The 19,800-nt window shown below is 47.1% G+C and overlaps 1 protein-coding gene across 2 annotated transcripts in view; it reads left to right on the top strand.

Moving 5' to 3' along the window:
* Positions 1-18,474, top strand: part of B4GALT2 (beta-1,4-galactosyltransferase 2) — a 1,309,500-nt gene extending 1,291,026 nt beyond the window's left edge. For both annotated transcript variants that reach the window (XM_069642305.1, XM_069642306.1), the window contains one exon: positions 962-18,474. In XM_069642305.1, coding sequence (XP_069498406.1) covers positions 962-1,112 — 151 coding nt within the window. In that variant the 3' untranslated portion in view covers positions 1,113-18,474. The remainder of the gene's footprint in view (positions 1-961) is intronic.
* The last annotated feature ends 1,326 nt before the right edge of the window (positions 18,475-19,800 follow it).

Here is a 19,800-nt window from a genome sequence, read left to right on the forward strand (position 1 = left end):
AAATTACCAAAGGCAAATTATTATTGCAAGACTTGGTAGCTGCAGATACAGAACTGAGGGCAAGCTCAAGAGACATGTCTCTCACTTTCCTTAAAAATATGAAGTTGTATTCACAGTGTGTGGTGCTTTCGGCACTTGGCTCTATATTCCAACGGTTGCTATGATAAGGGATAATATTGTCTGGGCATACCCCAGAACTTCTGGTATGTCCTCCTTCTTACCACTAGGGCCCTTGTTCATTTCTTCAGTAGTGTAAAATCAGGTTAATTAAACAGAAAACAAGCTTGAGTGCCCTAACCTCGAGCCTGAAAATAATGTTCGCTCTTTCATCCACTAGAGATTTTATTTGAAAGCCAAATTCCGTGGGCGATTAGCCAAATTGCATTTCTCCTACCAGACAAGCTCAAAGAAAAAGGGTTATCGTGGTAGATTCGATCTAGAAGCACAAAATGTTTTTAAAAATCACACAAGCAGCTGAAAATGTGGAATTTGGGGCGACACATGTTGTAAAAAAAAGGGGGGGACCCAGCCCCCTGGGCCGCACCCGCTGCTGTAGGCTATTGGGAATCCGTGTGTAGACCGCTCATACATGATTGCAAGGCTTTCTGCTGTCAATGTGTAGACCATTCATACATGATTGCAAGGCGTTCTGCTGTCAATGTGTAGACCATTCATACATGATTGCAAGGCGTTCTGCTGTCAATGTGTAGACCATTCATACATGATTGCAAGGCCTTCTGCTGTCAATGTGTAGACCGCTCATACATGATTGCAAGGCCTTCTGCTGTCAATGTGTAGACCGCTCAAACATGATTGCAAGGCATTCTGCTGTTTGGTGGGATTGGAAATAAATGAAAAGCTGTCACTGGGGACTGAGAGGAAAGATAGACCCTGTCTCCAGCTGAAGAGAATGAGCTGAAACATGTCAATTTCCTTTGACTAATTCTCTGTTCTCTTTCAGGTTTACAAAAATCCAGAACACCAAGATGACGATGCGGCGGGACGGTATCAACTCGCTGAAATACCGCGTGGTCCACTTTGCCAAGTACCCCATGTACACGAACATCACAGTGGACATTGGCAAGCCCCCTCCCCGACCAGCCAGAGGATAGCACTGACTTTTACCCGTCAGACTTTTTAACCGACCATTGCCACTACAGCAGCGACTCGGCGCCGCCTCCGCATCCAATCGACAGAGGCACATGCAGTAGATGGGAGCCCCCGCCAGACGGAGGCACCCTTGACTCCACCAGGCAGTTTGTAGTGAAGAAGCGTTGAGGGTGTGAGCATGGACCTTCTCCCCCATCACTCGCCCCTGCCCCTGTGAAGAAGCCCAGCTTGCACGCCCGTATCCTCACGCCCTATCACATGGCACAGAGTAAGCACGCTACCTCTCAAAGGATGCTGGATTAGGTGACGAAGAGGTGAGGCCTTCGAAACACTGAACAACAAAGAAAACATCAAAAGCCTTTGCCCTACATCCACTTGTCTTGGTCTCCAGAGAGCCACAGGAATTCAAAGTGATGTCATGCACCCTAGACCTGATGACCGCAGCCCGTTGTATGGGCGCCAAGTTGATGTTCAACTAAAATCTGGGTTTCTATGCTGTATTTCCCGCAGTGACTAGTGTCAGCTCATCACTTGTCATTGAAATGTGGTGATCAAATGCACAAATGACCATTGTTTATCATGACCCACTTTATCATAATTTCCGTTTTGTGCCAATTCCTTTCTTGGGGGGTGTGGGGGCTTCCGCTGATGGAAAGTCCTGCTTGTGCATCCTAATCCCACATGCCGCTGAATGGGCAGGTCTTGGTTGCGGGGTGGACTGAGAGGACAGTGACGCATGCAGGTTGTCTCCTTTTCCGGCCGAGCATCTCCTCGTTCCCGCTGTCTCTGTCGACAGAGCAGATGCTGCGCAACCTCCACTGTCAAGGGCTGGCCCTTAGTCCTGATTGTATGGGCTCAGTTGCGCCCACATCTCACCGAGAGAGGTTTGGAAGGTTTCATGTTGTAATGGGAGATTCTGTGAATGTATTTTTCCCTGCCATGGTTGGGGGTCAGTGTTCTTGATAAGAAAGGCTTAACAAAACTCTGTTTCTGTGGCCCAACCCGTGTCCTCTTCCCTGTCTTTACCAAATTCCCACTAATTTTTTGAATGTGCAGGCAAGATTGAAGCATTATCCAGGTGGCCCCGCTCCGTCATTGGACATAAGTAGCTGCTTCCTCTGGTGTCCTGCAAGCTCCCTTCACAGTAGCCTCTCACACTGAATCTTGGCTTAGTTTTAATGACCCCACTTCTTCTGACCTAAATTCGCCCATCACTTCCACCAGATGAGTAAGTGGACTTGACCAATCGTGCTACGTTTTCTTGATGCTGTTGCTTCGGAGAAAACCTGGTGCCGTATTAGTAGTCGCAGGTACCGCTGGTTCAAGAAAGGAGGGAGAGAACTCATGAACAGTTTTGGGAGCAGCGCGACCCTGTGGCCTCTCCCAAATGGTTCAGCAACAAACCTTGAATTCACATACCTTAAGTTGTCATGAGGAACATGTTCCAGGAAGCAGTAGTACCAATCTCTCCACCTGTCCTTCTACACTTTCTCAGCAATTCCCTCACCCCCATCCCTCTTGAAAATACTGAATTATAAACACAGGGAGGCACGGACGCACTGTATAGAAAAAGAGCACAAGATCAGCCAATGAACAGCTACCCAGAAAACATCTCTTACTCGCTGATTGTCTTGATATTGTCCAAATTGAAAACTTAACAAGAAGCAGCATTCTGGTTGCCCAAGTAGTATTGAATGCTTTATTCCCTACTGCCATACTAGACCTCGCATTTCATCTTAAATTTAGTCTGATCCTCTTCAGGAAGGAAGTGTATAGCGTGGATCCCGACTCACCTGTTCACCAGGAATCCCGTGTCAATGGCTTGGATTGCTATTAGGAAAATGGGCCTCTTGTGTTTAATATTTGTATTTAATAATTAACAAAGCTAGAGGTTCGACCAGAAATACTGTCCAAGAGGATGGTAGCAAGACGAGCATAGAAATCCCGATGACCGGATGCCTACAAAAGAAACATATGACAGGGGAGAATGGACAGGATGGTACTACTTGGTGTAGGGGGCCGAGGCAGGTGGAAACGTGAGCCGTGGACATCACTGACAGAAAATACATTTATGTCCCTCCCTCTTGACCAACCAGTCCCCCTGAGAGGTCTCCCACTTTGAACTTCTCGCTTGGTCAGTTTCCCAAGGCCACCGATTCCTGACGCGCCACGTGAAGCCAGCAGCACATGGCCTAAGGTGCGGCCATACCGCTGGGAGGATATGAACAGGGTTTCCATGTTACAGAGGAAGGCCCATGGCCACCCTTCATTGGGCCCAGGTGCCTCTCTGAGTCCTAAAGCAGATCAATGAACCGGTGTCGCTCATCTTGTTATTCACAAGCGAGTAGTGGAAAAAGAAAAATTGACTTCCTTACCCAAGGACTTGACTTTTTACATTTCTTTGGGTTTCTACGGAGGCCACTAGGGCACATCTGTATTATGGCTTCCTCCATTTTTTCCAAGGCAGTGGAGATTATGATTCCAAGAGATTGGCTCTACATATCTTGCCAAAAATATCTGCCCTTTACTTTCAAAATCATCCCAAGAACTGACCTGTTGAGGCGCACTATGGAGGATTTTTTTTGTTTTTGTCCCTAAATGCATATGTATATGTGTACACAATGTATCTTTTTGTTCTCTGATGCCTTCTGGAATTTTGTCGGTGAAAGGCCAGGGAACATGGGGAATACTGCATTGACTGGAGAAATGATTGGTCCTGTATTGGGCTCCCTCACTTTTGTTTGGTTGATAATTGATTTGCATGCTCACTTCAGAGCCTTTTTCTCTGTATATATTTTTTCATATCTTTGTTTGCAAATGCCTCATTGGAGATCCACTGTATTTTAGAGTTTTGTTTTGAATGTTGAATGCTTTTCACCTAGAGTAGAGGTTCTTTTCACAGGTTGTGTTGGATAAACCCCGGGCTACTAGGCTGGGTTATCTGCACCTTTGAATTCTATTTTTTTTTTTCTCGTCACCTATGTGTATAGCTTCTTTTAACAATGAAAAACCCATTACACAGGGAAATGCTGAACAAGGGAAGCTACCATTGTTTTCCAGAAGTAAGTCACAATAGGGATATGCCTGTGAAGGCCGCTCAACACACTATGAATCCATTTTCTGGATCGAATGGAACGGGAAGGCCATTGAAAGCAGAGCAGAATGCGGCAGACATCTTGAAACTGCAGTTTTTTAGTCATGTATTTATCGTCTCTTGCTGGTACTATTGTCGTTCGCGTGTGCAACACTGGTACAACCAGGCCTTGTGAACAATGGATGAACAGTGCACGGTCTACACCAGTTTAAGGATGTTTCTCTGCCAGTAAACCGCTAAACTGAAAAAAATTAAGTGTTACTGACCGGAGTGACTAACGTACTCCTAGTCCATATGCCCCTTTCCTCCATCATGTATGGGCGTCCCTTGGTAGGGAAGGGAACGGAACCTTTTTCACCAGAAAAATAACACCTTCCCTTAAATTTCCCTTAAATGTATACACGCGCACAGGGCGGCCCTGGGAGCATGTGCTCCCTTAACCCCACCCACCGGCGCCACAGCTCAGTCCCTTTTGACACGTCAGCTGTATTAAACTGCTCAACCTCTGTGCTTGTTATTAGGGGGAAGGATGGTGGGACATATGGAGGAAAGGGGACTATGGACCAGGAGTATGTTAGTCACTCCGGTGAGTAACACTTAATTGCTCCTACGTCTCCCCCCTTTCTTCCATCCTGTATGGGTGACTACCACTGATACAACCACCCTGGGGTGGAGAGCCTGACACTCTAGGCAAACAGATTACGAAGGACACCCTGGTCAAATGCTGCATCAGCCCTGGCACTGGTATCCAGACAGTAATGCTTGCAGAAGGCTGATGGGATGGCACATGTCGCTGCTCTGCTCATCACCTGCCACGGTACATTATGCTGGAAGGCAACAGCCGCTGCCTTGGCCTTTATCGCCTGAGTATGCATGCCCCTTGGTGATTCCTTGTGCTGAGCTTTGTACGCCTCTTGGATGGCTGCAACCATCTAGCTATTGAACCTTTGGACGCTTGCTGCTTGCGAAAGCCCTTGTTTCTGTCAAGATAGAATTTCAGTGTTCGTTTGACATCTAAGCAGTGGAGTACCTTCTCAGTGTCTTCCTTGGGGTTTGGGAAGAAGGTGGGGAGTACAATTAGTTAATGTGGAAGGAGGAGACAACCTTTGGGAGGAACCTGGGGTGAGTGTGAAGCACAACCTTGTCCCAATGAAACATGATGTAGGGCTCGGAAGCCACCACGGCCTGAATTTCGCTAACTCCACCAGCTGAAGTAAGGCCCACTAGTAGTGCTGTCTTGGCGTGACCAATCTGATGTCCACTGTGGCCATGGGCTCGAATGGTTTGTGCACTAGGGCGCTAAATACAACATTAAGGTCCCAGACTAGGTGCGGCATCTGACAGGCGGGAACAGCCTGGTTAACCACACCAGATGCAAAGCAAACTAGTCTGCGCCTATAACAGCTAGGTATGTCCAGCAGGGGTCGACCTGAACCCCTGATGTGACTAGGTATGCCTAGAAAAAGACATCACCTGGTCCAGCGTGCAAGTTAGCTGGTCTACTCACTTTCCTTGGACCAGAAGCAGAATCTGGTCCATTTGCTTTTGTACTGTTTATGATTAGCCCGACTCCTTGGATAATTTCCAGGTTGTCCTGAGACAGCTGGAGATGCTGTAGAGTCACATGCTCAGGTACTAGGCTGCTAGGGCTAGCCTCTCTGATGAGGGGTGGAGTACCCCCCTGCTGAGCTAGAAGCGGGCCCTTCCCCAACTTAAGAGGTACCTCTGGCTGGGCTGACAGCTGCCAAAGGTCTGAGAACCAGGGCCGGGCGGCCATTGAGGCGCTATGAGAATGAGACACAGCCGATGGGTCTGCCTGATCTTGCAAACAACCTTGTGGATGAGAGGGGTAGGAGGAAATGCATACACCCACATCCCATCCCAGGGGATCTGAAGCGCATCCCTGAGGGAGCTGTGCTCCCTTCCCTCGAGGCCCCAAACTGCTGAAAAGTCTGGTTGTTCTCTGTCGCAAACAGGCCTGTGACCGGGTGACCCCACCTGCTGAAAAGGTCCTGAAGGACACTCTGGTTCAGTTGCCACTCGTAGTTGTTGGAGCCTAAGCGACTGATTCTGTCCGCCTCCAGGTTGGACTCCTCCGGCAGGTGCACCGCTGAGAGACATATGCCCTGGGCAAATGCCCATTTCCAGATGCTGAGGGTAAGCCTGCATAGGGGCGGGGATATGGGTCCCCCCTGCTTGTTGAAGTAGTACATGCAGGTAGAGTTGTCCATCCAAATGTAAACTGCACTGCTCCTGATTAAGGTGAGGAATGCCTTGAGTGTGAGCAAATGGCCATCATTTCCAGCCAGTTGATGTGATTGTGTTGGTCATTCCTGGACCGCAGACCATGTACAGAATGTGTTGCCAAGGTAGGCCCAACCTCTGGAGCGAGGAATCCGTAGTTATGATCCTCCTGAGGTGGCCTGAATGGCCTGCCCACCTTGAGGTTAGTATCCTGCCTCCACCACGTGAGCTCTTGCTGTAGGTGTGTGGTGCTCCTTGATGACCTGACTCCTGATCCCAAGATGCCAAAAAATGCAGCTGCAGCCTCCTCATTAGCAACCTGTTGTAAGGGATAGCCAGGTGGCATGGTGCCAGTATACACAGCAGGTGCTGGTACCACCAGGATGTAGTTACTGATCTGCTAAGGAAGTGAGCGACAGCAGCGTCGATCGCCACCACCTTCTCCCCAGTGGAGAACACCTTGCACCTCTGCTTATCTCACAGCAGCCCCAAAAACACCAGTGTTTGTGCAGGGTAGAGCTGAGACTTCTGGAAGTTGATTGAGAACCCCAGCTCGCAGAGTGTCCTCATGAGCCTGCCCACTGAGTACCTGAACTGCTCTGGGGAGCCTACTCCCCCCACACTAACACGTCATTGAGGTAAGGATATACATGGTGACCGACCTGAGCAGAGCAGACACCACGTTCATTAGTCTTTTTAAATACCTTTGGTGCCGAATTCAGGCCGAATGGCAGCACTGTATATTGAAAGTGCAACCCCATGACCCGGAACCTGAGGAAGGATCGATGACATTGAACAATGGGGATGTGACGATATGCGTCTTTCAGATCCAGGTAGCTCATCCAGTCCCCCCACTCAATGTATCCTCTAAAAGAGCTGGCATCACCATTTTGAACTTCTGCAGAGGTAGGTACAGATTCTGGATAGATCTAGGACCACTCGCAGGCCCGCTTTGTTCTTCTTTTGAATAGCAAGGATGCAGGAGTATAAACCCTGCCCGTGCTGAAGGGGAGGACCCTCCTCCACCGCCTCGCTTTCCACAAGGGAACATATCTCTGCTAAGAGTGAAGGTGTCCTGATCTGTGGGAGGGGGCAAAGGTGTGGGATGGTAGGGGAAGACCGAGGGGACTACCGAAATCACTCATGAGTCCGTAAAGCGTGCACACCAAGCTTGACTGTGCAGGGCCAACCTGCCCCTGGCCGGGGTGCTGTAGATCTGAAGCGAGCAGTCATTGTTTCTTTGGGTTGGAGGCTGATAACTGAGAGGGGGACTGAAAGAAGCCCTTGTGTGAAGACTTCTGGAGTTCTTGCCTATGTTGGCTTGGCGACATGTCCTGGTAGTCCTGGCCTGGTGGTCCTGAGAGCCCAGGAAACTGCCAAAGGACCGCCCTCTGTTTGAGCGAGATTGGCCCTGTGCAAAGGTTAGGGCTGCTGGTTTGTTGACAATGGCCAGGGATTTGGCCGTCTGTGAACTGCTCTTCTTCTTATCTAGTTCCTCATCCATGGTGGAATGGAAAAGTCTCTGCCCTCGAAAGACAGATCTAGGATTCTGTCCTGAATATCAGGGTTGAACCTGGTCGCCTTAAGCCAGGCCGTTCTACACATATCTGTTGCCACGCAGATTGCCCCGCTAGCAGTATCTATGTGCGCCACCATGGCTTCCATGATGTCCTATGCCACTAGTTTTGCTTCAGCGAATCCTGCCTTGAAGGAGGCTTGTTTGTTGGCTGGAATGTCCGGAAGGAAGTCAGCGATTTCCTTCCACAGCCGTTGATTAGCAGCCGCCAGTATGGCATCAGCATTGGCTGAGGTGGAGCCCTGCATTAGAGTACACCTTCTTCCATAGGCTTCGAGCATTTTTTCTTCCTTGCCCAGAAGTGCTGAAGTTGAGGTGCTCGTCGAAGAGGTCTGAAGCTTGGCTTTCATAGACACTGCTGCAATGACTGACGACAGTTGCTGGGGGTCATGTGAAAAGAGCAGAGTGTCACCCTCCACCTGCCTGAATTTTGCATCTTGCCTGTTATTTACTGGCTGCGTGAAGTGGGGCTTGAGCCAACCCTTCTTAGCCAGAACCTCCACGTCCTTCTGCAACGGGATTCCAGATCTGGATTCCGCCTTGATGGTGAGTTCTTCCGCCAGTACCCCTGACTCCAGCAGCTCCTTCTGGGGCTGAGGTATGCCCAGGTATTCCACTAAGCCAGCTATTCTATCATGAAATGCCCTCGCTGAAGAAGCGTGTCCTGTTCCTCCTCATCAGTGTCTTGCTGGTCACCTGCCTTACAAGGGGCCACTGGGTCAGTAGGTGTTAGGTCTGGCGCTGGAGCCGGTCCAGGCACTGGAGCTGGATGTGCAGGCACTGTGAGGGGATCCACAAGAGGCATGGGCATCGGTGGCGGTGGAGGTGCAGGCTGCGCAGGTACCGGCTGAAGTGGTGGTATGGGCGGAAGCATGGCCTGAATTATGTCCTTAAGAATGTTCCCCATCTGCGCAGACTGCATAAGGGACAAAAACTTGTCGAAGAAACATTCCTCGAAGGCGGGCTTGGAGCGGTCCTGGACCGGCGCCGTGAATGTCGGGTATGAAGTGGTCCAAGTGACCAGAGACGTAGGAACCTAATCCACTGTGGCCATAGGTTTGTGCCTTTGCGGTTAACCCTGTTGGCAGGCTTCTGTCCTGTTTGAGAACGTTGCCTGCCTTTAGGGGTCTGACGTGGCCGGCATCTTCTCTGTGCGTGCCGCCTTCTTGTCCGTGCCCTCCGCATGTGGGAAAGTGGCTGACACAGGCCTGGGCTTGACCTGCATGTCTGAATGCATCGGCTCTGCCCCACCCTGCACCACAGGCGTGGGCCTGGTAGGCTGCTAGCCCTCGGGATGTGTCCCGGTACCAGAGCCAGTAGAATCCTGAGCGGCGGAACTGGTAGGGCCTTTAGACCCCTAGGCCGTTAAACTGGTAGCTACAAGAGTCTCTGTGTCCTTCCTGCTGGTGCAAGGGTTCAAATGACCCCTCCCATCAACTGGCTTTCCAGGAAAGAAGTCGCCGTTGCGGGATGCTTTGGAGAAGAGTACACCTACCTTCTTTGTCTTCCTGCGTATGTATTCCTCAATGCTCTTAGGCGGAGTTCTGGAGAATAACTCTCTCCACCGTGCAGCCTTCCCTTCCATGGTCTTTCGCAAGGCACCAGAAGTAGAGCTTGTGCGGATCCGAGTTAGGAAAGGAACCGTCGCACGATGAGCACCTTCTATAGCCAGCCGTGGCCGACATGCGCCAGGGACAGGCTAGGGCATCGGTGGACTGTGTTTCCAAAACCTGAATAGTAGAAAAAGAAAACATTTGGGAAAGCGCATGGAATTACAAGGCTTGCGGCCTCACCCAGGAGCCCTGGTGAAAGTGGTCGGGTCCCGTCGATGCAGAAAAGAGGACTGAGCTGTAGCACTGATGGGTGGGGTAAAAGGAGCGCATGCTCCAGGGCCTTGCCCGCACGTGCATATACATTTAAAGGGAAAGTGTTCTTTTTTTGGGTGAAAATGGTTCCGTTCCTATCTGTAGTGAGGGACGCCCATACAGGATGGAGGAAAGGGAACGGGACATTGGAGTACTTCTTTTTTAGGCAGCGGTCTGAAACAGATGCGCTCAAGCATGCAAAATTCAGCTCACGACTATGTGCTTTTTTTATGAAGGGAAACTTTCGAAATTGCATTTAATTCTTGTCATAACAAAATTATATTGTGTTATCAATTAAGAAATATCCTCAAATTAAGCAGAGAGAGTACTTGGGTAAGTGTAGTTGGGTGGGGTTGCGAAGTAGAAATCTCTGGGGTATTTTTCAGCCGGTACCCCACAAACCTAAAAGAGGAGTACTTTTATAAAGTACATTGTAACTAAGACAGTGACATGAAATGTTGCTTGAAAAAAACTCACAGGGATTTGAATATTCGCGTTGAATATGCTGAACACATGAGCCGTTATCAGCCCTCGATGAATGAGGCTTGGCCCGTTGAATTGGACAAATTCTCTCTCTACTAAACCTAATTCACTGAAACCTAAGTGGTCTTTAGAAATCATGCGGCCATCTTGTGATGAAGAGCTGTCTAGAACCTTTAGCCTGTGAATTATTGAAGCCGCGTGCCAGCCTTGTGCGGACTACCTTCGTCTGGGCACCCCACTCTGGCAATCTAACTGTATTATAATATACACATTATTTACACGAAAGGCCTGACTCACAGAGCGCTTTCCTATGGGATTGTGCCATTATAAAGCGTTTCTGTGAATCTGGCCCTAATTAGCACATCTTCTAGAAATGGGATCTGCAACAATTGGCTCACCAGATATTTTCGACTACAACTCCCATGATCCCTGTTCATCATAGTCTATGGTGAGGGATCCTGGGAGTAGTAGTTCAAAATATGTGCGGAGCCACAGATTGCTGATCCATGTTCTAGAAACATGACCTGCTTTCAATTTTTGGAACACAAACACACACCAGAGATAACAACATGTGCATTTCCCTTGTACAGTTCTTTACAATGATCTGCCATGCGATAATCTAATATTGTTGGATATGGCAAGCAGAATGCCTCATTTTTGAAGTCGCTGTCATTAGCATGTTGGGGGTCCACATGCATGTGCACTTACACACGTGCACTCCCCTCTGTGCTAATTTGATTGTTTACATTAAAAGGTGCAAACAATGCATGGAAAACTGGGCGGGCCTAGGTTTCCATGCGTGATCACATGTGCATGCAGTTGTGAATGCCTCCTGCCATGCACATGGATTCACCTTTTAGCAGGTACAAAAAACAGACGGAATCCATAGAATTCCATAGCATCGTCGCCTGCATCAAAATCGCATGTGCCGGAGATTCTGTCGGTTCTCTATTTTGGAATGGGATGGTCGTGGCAGATTTGCAAATTAGGACCGCTTCCACCGCCCACCATAGAAATCCATGAAAAAGACGACGTTTGAAAAAAGAATACGAAAAATATATGATTTTTTTTTCATATGCTTTATATGAACCACTTAATTTGAAGTGAGTGGCTAGCCAGTGTGCAAATACAATACTGACAATGCACATATGCTAGCTCCAGGGTTACGTGCCACTCATGGAATGCAGTGGCCAAATCGAGCCAGGCTGCGTGAACAGTGTACCCAGGCCACCATGGCACGTCTGGAGTCAAGTAGTGGAACATCAGTCTTGTGAAGTGGCAAACAGAAGATGTTGGGCATTCCTAAGTGATCCATGGGACAATAACCACAATAAGGTTTGGTGTCCCGCATCACCTCGATTTGAAAACCAGCCCCTCATCAATCCCACTAAACATATGATTAGTGTCCATATGTCTGGCTTCGCGGAGCCGTCTCTTTCTCATCAGCCTCGAGGACCAATCTGTTCTGTTGCCTTTAAACTTCGTTTTAAAGCCTATAGGATCTGTGAAAGAATGCTTTTAGGGAGCAGACCTTCACAGGTGACCCGTTGGCACCCCGCTGGGAATGTATGCATAGATTCATTCACTGCAAATAGTGCATCTTCATCAGGAATTATCTGCAGTCTTTTTTGTAAATTCCAACAATGAGGAACAAACACCAGAAACCCTTAACTCAAGCTCATCTATTCATCAAATTAAAATAACATAGAGGTTTAGAAAAATGACAACGCAAGGAGCAACAGAAATGTTTCATATTGAGCGTTACCATCAACATCACAACTAAAGGACCACACATAGCCTGCCAGATCCCAGAAACATTGCTCATGGATCATCATTGTACATTCGTAGAATGTGCTGAGAACCTCAATGTGAAACATTTAATTTGCCAGTCGTCTTGTATTTGTGTACCACTGAGCCGTATAATGAAACAGGAATTTATAAACCCATAAAACCTTTCACAAAATGATCTGTTGACCATGTGGCACAACCTCGCTTAGGCCCTGTGGCCACTCGGAGGTCATGCTGACTCCTTATTAGAATCCAAGACTTATTAAACCCCCTAATTATTTGCAGGTTGGAAATGAATAGTTAGAAATTGATCATATGCTTCGACATATCCATGGAAGGCTCCATCATGCGCGACTGAGAGATGTGCTGCAGGACAGACCACAAATAGGAGCTAGTCTCCAGCTTGCCAGAAGAGCTCCTAGATTTAGGCATTCTCTCTCACATGACTTGTTTTAATGTCCTAAGCTTATCCAAGTGAGAGCCCCAAGAAAGGAAGACCCAGCCATGGGACAAAGTTTGCTGTCTTTATTAACAAATCAATGACCGGGATTGCACCATGAACAATGCAACATTCTCCAAGCGGTCGGAATCTCCAGGTGCCCGTTGACCCGTTTTGTTAAGGTCTGGGGTCACAAAAATGAGGTGACATTCCAAACACCTAAGAGGGGAAGGGATTGGTTAGCGAGGTAAACTACACATGTATTCTATTATGGGTTGGAGTATTCCTTGTGCAAGCCATATCTGGTGGCTCCTTCTGAGACCACCTCTATCTGTTACAAATAAAAAGTTGCTGGTTAACTTAAGATGATTGGCATGTGCAACATAGTGTAATCTTAGCGTGGAAGGCGATTAGGGATTGGGCAGCAAGGGGCAGCTACCAGGCCAAGTGCAACTATTCAAGGTAGTGGAGACGACCCAGAAGGTGCTGCATGTTCCCAAACATTTACCATCTCCGATCTCCTAGGCCTTGAGACAGAACATTCAGATTTGACCCTTCCTTATGTTTGTATCCTCCTGCCTCTGGTTCGATGGGAACAGACTTCTCAGTCTGGCTTGAATGAATAGGCTCTGCCTAGCAGGTTCAGATCACATGTGTAGAGACCATGAAATGGACTTCTCTTGCTTGCAATTATGGAGGTTTTCGTTATGTGTTCCCTGCAGATGTCCTATCTCTTCTGTTAACTTGAAACCTTTCTCTCTCAGTGTCCTTGGCAAGGTTGTGCACAGTGTCCGCACTGGAAGCCTGGTCGGCATGCTTCAGCAGAATCAGCCTGTCTGCCTTTTTCTGTGTGCTTGAGTTTGTCTTGCTTTTCCCATTCACTCCAATGTGCCTATGGCTTCCATCTTTATTTGCATGGCCGACCATGTTAGTCACGGTTAAGCATCAGCAAGCATTTCATATGTATTCTTATGCGTTTCGTGATTTCTGCATAGCCAAAGGGTATACGTGTGTCAGTCCTCTAGCTATATGAGTCATAAGCATATTCTTTGTGACTATCAGGAATAAAGCTAAATATGTGCGTAGATTCGTGCAGGAATGTCAATTTGCTTCATGTCTAACGTACCTATGTCATGGTGTCATTCGTGATGTCATCTGCTTTCTTCGAGGTTGCAGTCAGTCGACCTGCTCAGTTGATGATGGCTGCATCTCTTCAATACTGTAACCCGGGTACGTTCTGAGCGGTTTTCTGAGTGAGTAGTGCTTCTCGCACCTGCAATACATCATTGATGGGGATGAAGGACCTTGAAGCGATGTACATCTCTCACTTCTCTGTCTCTGGGCTGTGAGCGGGATAGGTGTAACGAAGGCCTCATTTGAGTCCCCCTCTTCTGCTTCCTCATAGATTTTTCATTAGAGTTCCTATACCCGAGTTCTACCCTCCCATGAGCCACATCATTATTTAATTGTTCAGCCACAGCCAAGACACTCCCCTCATTGAATTATTGATAGGCAAAGCACAAGCAGATCAGTTTCCTGGATGTCCATCCACTTGGCAGAGAAAGAGAAAGGCGTACAGAGGGAGAGGGTGAGTGGGCACTACTTAGTGATAATCAAGGTGCTTGCTGATTTAATTGAAGAATTCTTTAGTTCATGTAGATTCCAGAGTGGGGTGCAACCCACTGTGACATGCCGCTGAAGTGGGCATACGTAAAACTAGTATTGAAAGAAAGACTTAGGCCCATTAACCTTCGTTAGGAGCGCCCTGATGGAGGACTTAATACAGTCCGAAATGCATTGGCAATTTTTTAGCATATGCGAATAAATCACAATTTTTTCTTTCTGCAACTATAACGAATAAGCTATCTTGAATGTATTTACCCAGTACTTACTGATGAAAGGGATTGATCACAAGTGATTCACCATCTAATATATAGAAGTTTTCTTTTAAAAAAACACTAGAATGGTCATTAGAGTGTGTAACCCACACCGAAGGCGACTGAGCCTAGGTCCTTCTTTGGCAAAGTGAACGGCATGACCTTTCACAAAATGCTGGCCTCCGGTTTAGCCCATGCTACTTCGGAGCAGAAGGGTTGGTATGTCTAGACATCGCGTGCACGCATACGTAGACCCTCGTTCGGCACACAGCTTTGAGCAGGTGCTCATGGATGTGAAGTACCCACTGGAGAGCATTGTCAATGCTTCTTTTCTACATTATGTACCTTTCTTAATATGGTCATTAAGAAATTACGTGATTGGCTGTATTCTTCTGTGAACGCTGTTTTTCAAACCGTGATTTAACACTTTTCATGAAAACAAGTAATTGGTTAAAATCTGGAATTTTGTTTTTATTATCAGATATTATATTGTTTTTTTTAAAAAAAAGGGCCACGGTTTCTAGTTAGATACAAAACTTCTCAGGCGATTCATGAGCATCCTGGACAGTGCACAGCCTCTTGCAATCTTAAATTCCCAGATATCATTTGTTCCGCTTGTCGGAATTGGAAACCAAAAATGATCCTCAAAATGGACCCTGCTTAGGTTTATCGTGCCTCTACCGAGGGAGGGAAGATCATTTAGAACGCCCAATCCCAAGGCAAGGAAATATTAGCTGGCGTCCTAGGACCACACCCCGCCAGTGCAAGTGATTAATGCAGTCCAGTTAGGACAGGAGGGACTGGTAAACGTCACTGCAGAAAGCACCAGAAAACCTCAGGGAGTTGGGAAGGCTCTGTGGTGGAGTGGGAGACTGGGTGTTTAGAGTAAGAAACGTTCAGTGTCTTGGAAGCAAAAGAGAGTGTAGGGGTCTCACATCTCTAAACCTCTTTCATATGTCTAAAGCGAGTAAGTAAGTGGTCAGATAAGAGTACCTCACCAAGCATTTGCTACATAAGATCCCATTGTGAGACATCCTATGGCACGGATTACGCTAGTTTAAGAAAATGACAATGTCAAGAGCCATTTCCAGTCTCTTGTTTTAAGTGTTCAAAAGTGAGGTCCTTTAGGATAAGCTCTATAAAATGATATTTTCGATGTCCATAGGTGGGCCCTCGTTATCAGTGGAGTATACCGAATAGGAATAATACCTTAAAGATGCAATTTGGGGAGGTTTGCAGAATTCACGAGGAGACCGTGTTATTTAAAAAACCTTCCACCAAACTGGACAAATTACATTTGCATAGAGAATTTGAACGTAAGTCCGAAAACGCACACCATGTTCACATGTCAGGGCAGATGTAAATCACATACATGCATACAATCATACAGATGTATTGAGTACTTGGCATATCCCTAATGCACCCTCTCACTCTTGCACCGTCTTGTAGGTCCTAACGCCTATTATTTTAGGGGCGAGCCGTTGACTTCACTGGTATATGCCAAGTTTCATGGGTACCCCGAGTCTCACGCCAGCTGTCTGCTTTATGTTGCATACACTCTTTAGTGCTTTTCGTGTGTTTCATAACTTATGTGTACGCCTTTGTAGGTCTCTGCCCTGGTCTGTCCGTTAGCGGTGCATTATTGATTTGTGGCAGACATTCGGCCCAGGGTAATAGGGCTGAGTTTGCACAGGTGTTAAATTATGCCGCATCATAATCTCCACAGCTTGCATCCGTGAATTTGCTTTCATGGAGAAACCATGCATGCATGGCTCCTGTTGGGGGATTTCCAGTTCCTTCTTCCCTTTTTTCCATTGTGGTGCCCCTGTATCCCCCTTTTTACACAGCCTATCCTTGGCTCCATCACTTCTGACAGCTGGTTTGGCATTCCCAGATTATATACCTATATGTCTCAGGAGGATAGCTCAGCGGCAACGTGCTCACCTTGGAAGCAAGACAACACGGAACAACACAGGTTCGATCCCTGGGTCCGCGCTTAGAAACCTCTGGCTATTAAGCACGTTAAAAATAACTTATCATATCATTCTGGCCTCCACATTTCAATGGCTTCCCGCAACTATGATTAGTGGTTGAGAGTGGTGCTCCCCTACTTTTTTTAATTATGTTTTACTGTTTTTATACTTTTATTTTAAAAAGAAACCGTTCCGGAATGATTTAGTGTTTAAATAAAAGTGTAGGAAGAAGTTGAAACTCGCACTTCTTTACACTGCACAGAACGTTCCCTTAGTTTGGGGGTTTGTATTGTGCAATGGAGGGGGCGTGGCGATGGGTTTTGCGAGGAGCGGGACAGGTCAGCATGTTCTCCTACTTCTTTTCATACACTTCGACCACTGTCCATGATTCCACTTATTCTAGTACTTCCTTCTTGGTACCAGAAAACACCATCCCTGCAAAAGGCTTGCTAGCACACGTGTTCCTATTTTGCCTCTTCCTAAATGAGCATGCCACCCGATGCACTGCCCACCTGTACATGCGCACCGCGGCCTACACGATCATATTCACTACCACCATACTATTGTCTCTTCCCGGTTTGTTAGCTCTGTGTGTCCCTATTCTGTTTCGCTTTTCCCGCCCTCACCTTTTGCCCTATTTTGTCTTGTTTTTCCTTCATACTATATGGTGCAGTTATCCCACACCATTTTCTTGGGCAAGGTACCTGTGCCGTAAGATCATTATGGTGGTGAATGGTGCAGTATAAATGCTTCAGAATTTAACGTAAGTGGCTAAGGAACTTTGGTCTTTGACCAGCACATAAATACCGTTGGAGGATAGCCCAGGGGCAATGCAGGACAACGCGGAGCAACACAGGTACGATCCCCAGGTCCGTGCTTGGAAACCTCTGGCTATTAAGCGCGTTATGTGTCATCCCATTTTTTGGTGTACTTTTCCGAGACCCTAATGTTTCCTATCACTGGACATGCAGCCCAGTGCCTTGGCCTCGGAGTGCCCTGGCAGCAATGTGCAGACTAACCTCTGGGACCTTTTTCACCCGATTTGAGACAGTTTGGGCAGGTCCATGCTGCAGTCGTTATGCACCTTTCCATTCTTTGGATCATGGTTTAGCCGTACAGGTAAAGGGATGTACTACAACGCGCCACACAGGCCGTGTCCAAGGGATAGGAGCCCAGAGCTGTCCTCTAGATCACTACTTGTAAATCTGTAATTTTCAGGAGTTGAAGAGCATGACTAATTGACCATTATAGATGCACATAACTATCTGTGATACGCAAAGCTTGGCACATTCTGTGGCCATTGAAAATCGTAAAGAGAGAGTTTCACAAAGTTAAGTTGGCTTCCATAGGCTCGCCCACATTTCAGAATATGGCAAAGTTGATGGTCACTGATTGAAGAAGTTGCTTAGAGGTCTGACCCGTGAAACGCAGATCCTTGAAATCTGAAGGATTTGGGGTTTGCAACCTGCGGCTCTCCGAACGTGTTGGACTTCGACTCCCATGATTCCTCACCGTTCACTATGCTAGTCAGGCTTCATGGGAGTTGCAGTCCAAAGCATCTGGAGAGTCACAGGTTGCAGGTCCCTGGGAGATCTGGGCATTTCAATTTAGCTCCAGAAGTATTTGTACATCCTTTGCTCGCCTAGCCACAGAACGTCCACTCATCTGCACTTTACCTCTCTGCTCAAGTAAGGGACTGTCATGTGAAAAGAAGTCTCGGAATCCTACTGCTTAGCCTTTTGGAGCACGGAAATGATATTGGTCGCTCGTTACAGACACAGAACACAATGGATTTTTGTGTGCTTTTCTTTGATTTGTTTGGGGTTGTGATAGGTCTACCTGAAGAAGGATTCAAATCTGTTGAGACAAGCACCGGTTTTTGAATGTGAACATGTTTCAGCACCCTGTGTCATAGAAAAACAGTGAATTTTGTACATTTGAATGTCCTGTTACTTTTAGAGCATATGTTGAATGCATATTGTCATATCAAAGAGAATTTTGTACTTAATAAATTTTGAAAAATGATTGTGTGGGTTGTTTCAATTAACCAGTCAGAAGTTGTTGGCAAGGTAGCAGTGTTCCTCAAAGAACATACATCTCATGGGCTGACAATATGCCAAACCTTCTTGATCCAGACCTTTCTCCCTCAACCCAGGTGCCCCGCCTGTATCCCACTACGTTCCCCCTCCTTATCCCTATAACTGTACCTTTAATATTCTGTCCTTGTAATTGAAGGAAGAGTTTTGTATCCTATCACTGTTTCTTCTTGCTGTGTAACATCACTGTACATTGCTTACTACCTAGTTTTGCGCTTCATGCAATCCAGTCGTATGCACCCAGTGCAGGTCAGACAGAAGTATGTTTCCACTGCAGTGTTTTTCTTCATCTGACGTCTAAGATCCAACTGGTTAGAACGGGGGTCTGCAACCTTTGGCTCTCCAGATGTTGTGGACCACAACTCCCATCACCCTTAGCGTGCATAGTCAATGGTGAGAGGTCATGGGAATTGTCATCCAAAACATCTGGAGAGCAGCAGGTTGCAGGAGCCTGATTTAGAACATCCAATTTGGGAGACGCAGTCACAGTCGTGGTCGCGCACAAGGCTACTCAACCAAGCTGAGGGGAATGAGAACTAACTGTAGTTATGCCTCTGGGCTATTTGTGCACAAATAAATGAATACAAATAAATAAGAGTGGTTGTAGGTGGCATACTAAACTACCCTCAGCAACATATAGGATCTTTGATCTCAGCTCCTGCGCATTGATTGGGGTAAATGAGCGTACGTTCTATTAGACACCAGGTAGTTTCTTACCCTTCAGGGACGCCAAATAACATGGTATTTATTTATTTATACATTTATAACAGTGTGCATAGCCCGTGGGCATCTGGGCACTAGGTGCAATGGAGAAGAAGTGAGAATGGGGAGATGTAATGCAATATTTTTTAAGTTTCTTTCTGAACACGGGGTAGGATGGTTCAGCGCGGGGTGGGGGGGGGAGTTTGTTCCAGAGAGTAGCGAGCAGACTGGCTCGTTTGCAGTTGTATCTTAGTGTAGTTAGGCAATGTTTGTAGGCAGAACGCTGAGGCCTCATAGGGCCTTGTCTTTTCAGGTCCTGGTTGAAGTGCGTCGGCGCGTGGCTGGAGAAGCACTGGTGGGTATCAGCACTAAATCCGTACAAAATTATAATATCACGTTTTAATATAGTGCTGTATGTCCTCTTACATACAATAGCAGGTGCTGTAATAACAATTATTTTTATTATTAGGCAATTTTAAGGTAAGAAATGTGTGAAGTCTGTCGAACCTTCTTAGAATGTGTGTCCAGCAGGCTGTACGTAGGCCCTAGGAAC

Source organism: Ambystoma mexicanum, chromosome 1q, assembly GCF_040938575.1.
Source record: "Ambystoma mexicanum isolate Mex_15411 chromosome 1q, UKY_AmexF1_1, whole genome shotgun sequence".
Lineage (NCBI taxonomy): Eukaryota > Metazoa > Chordata > Amphibia > Caudata > Ambystomatidae > Ambystoma > Ambystoma mexicanum.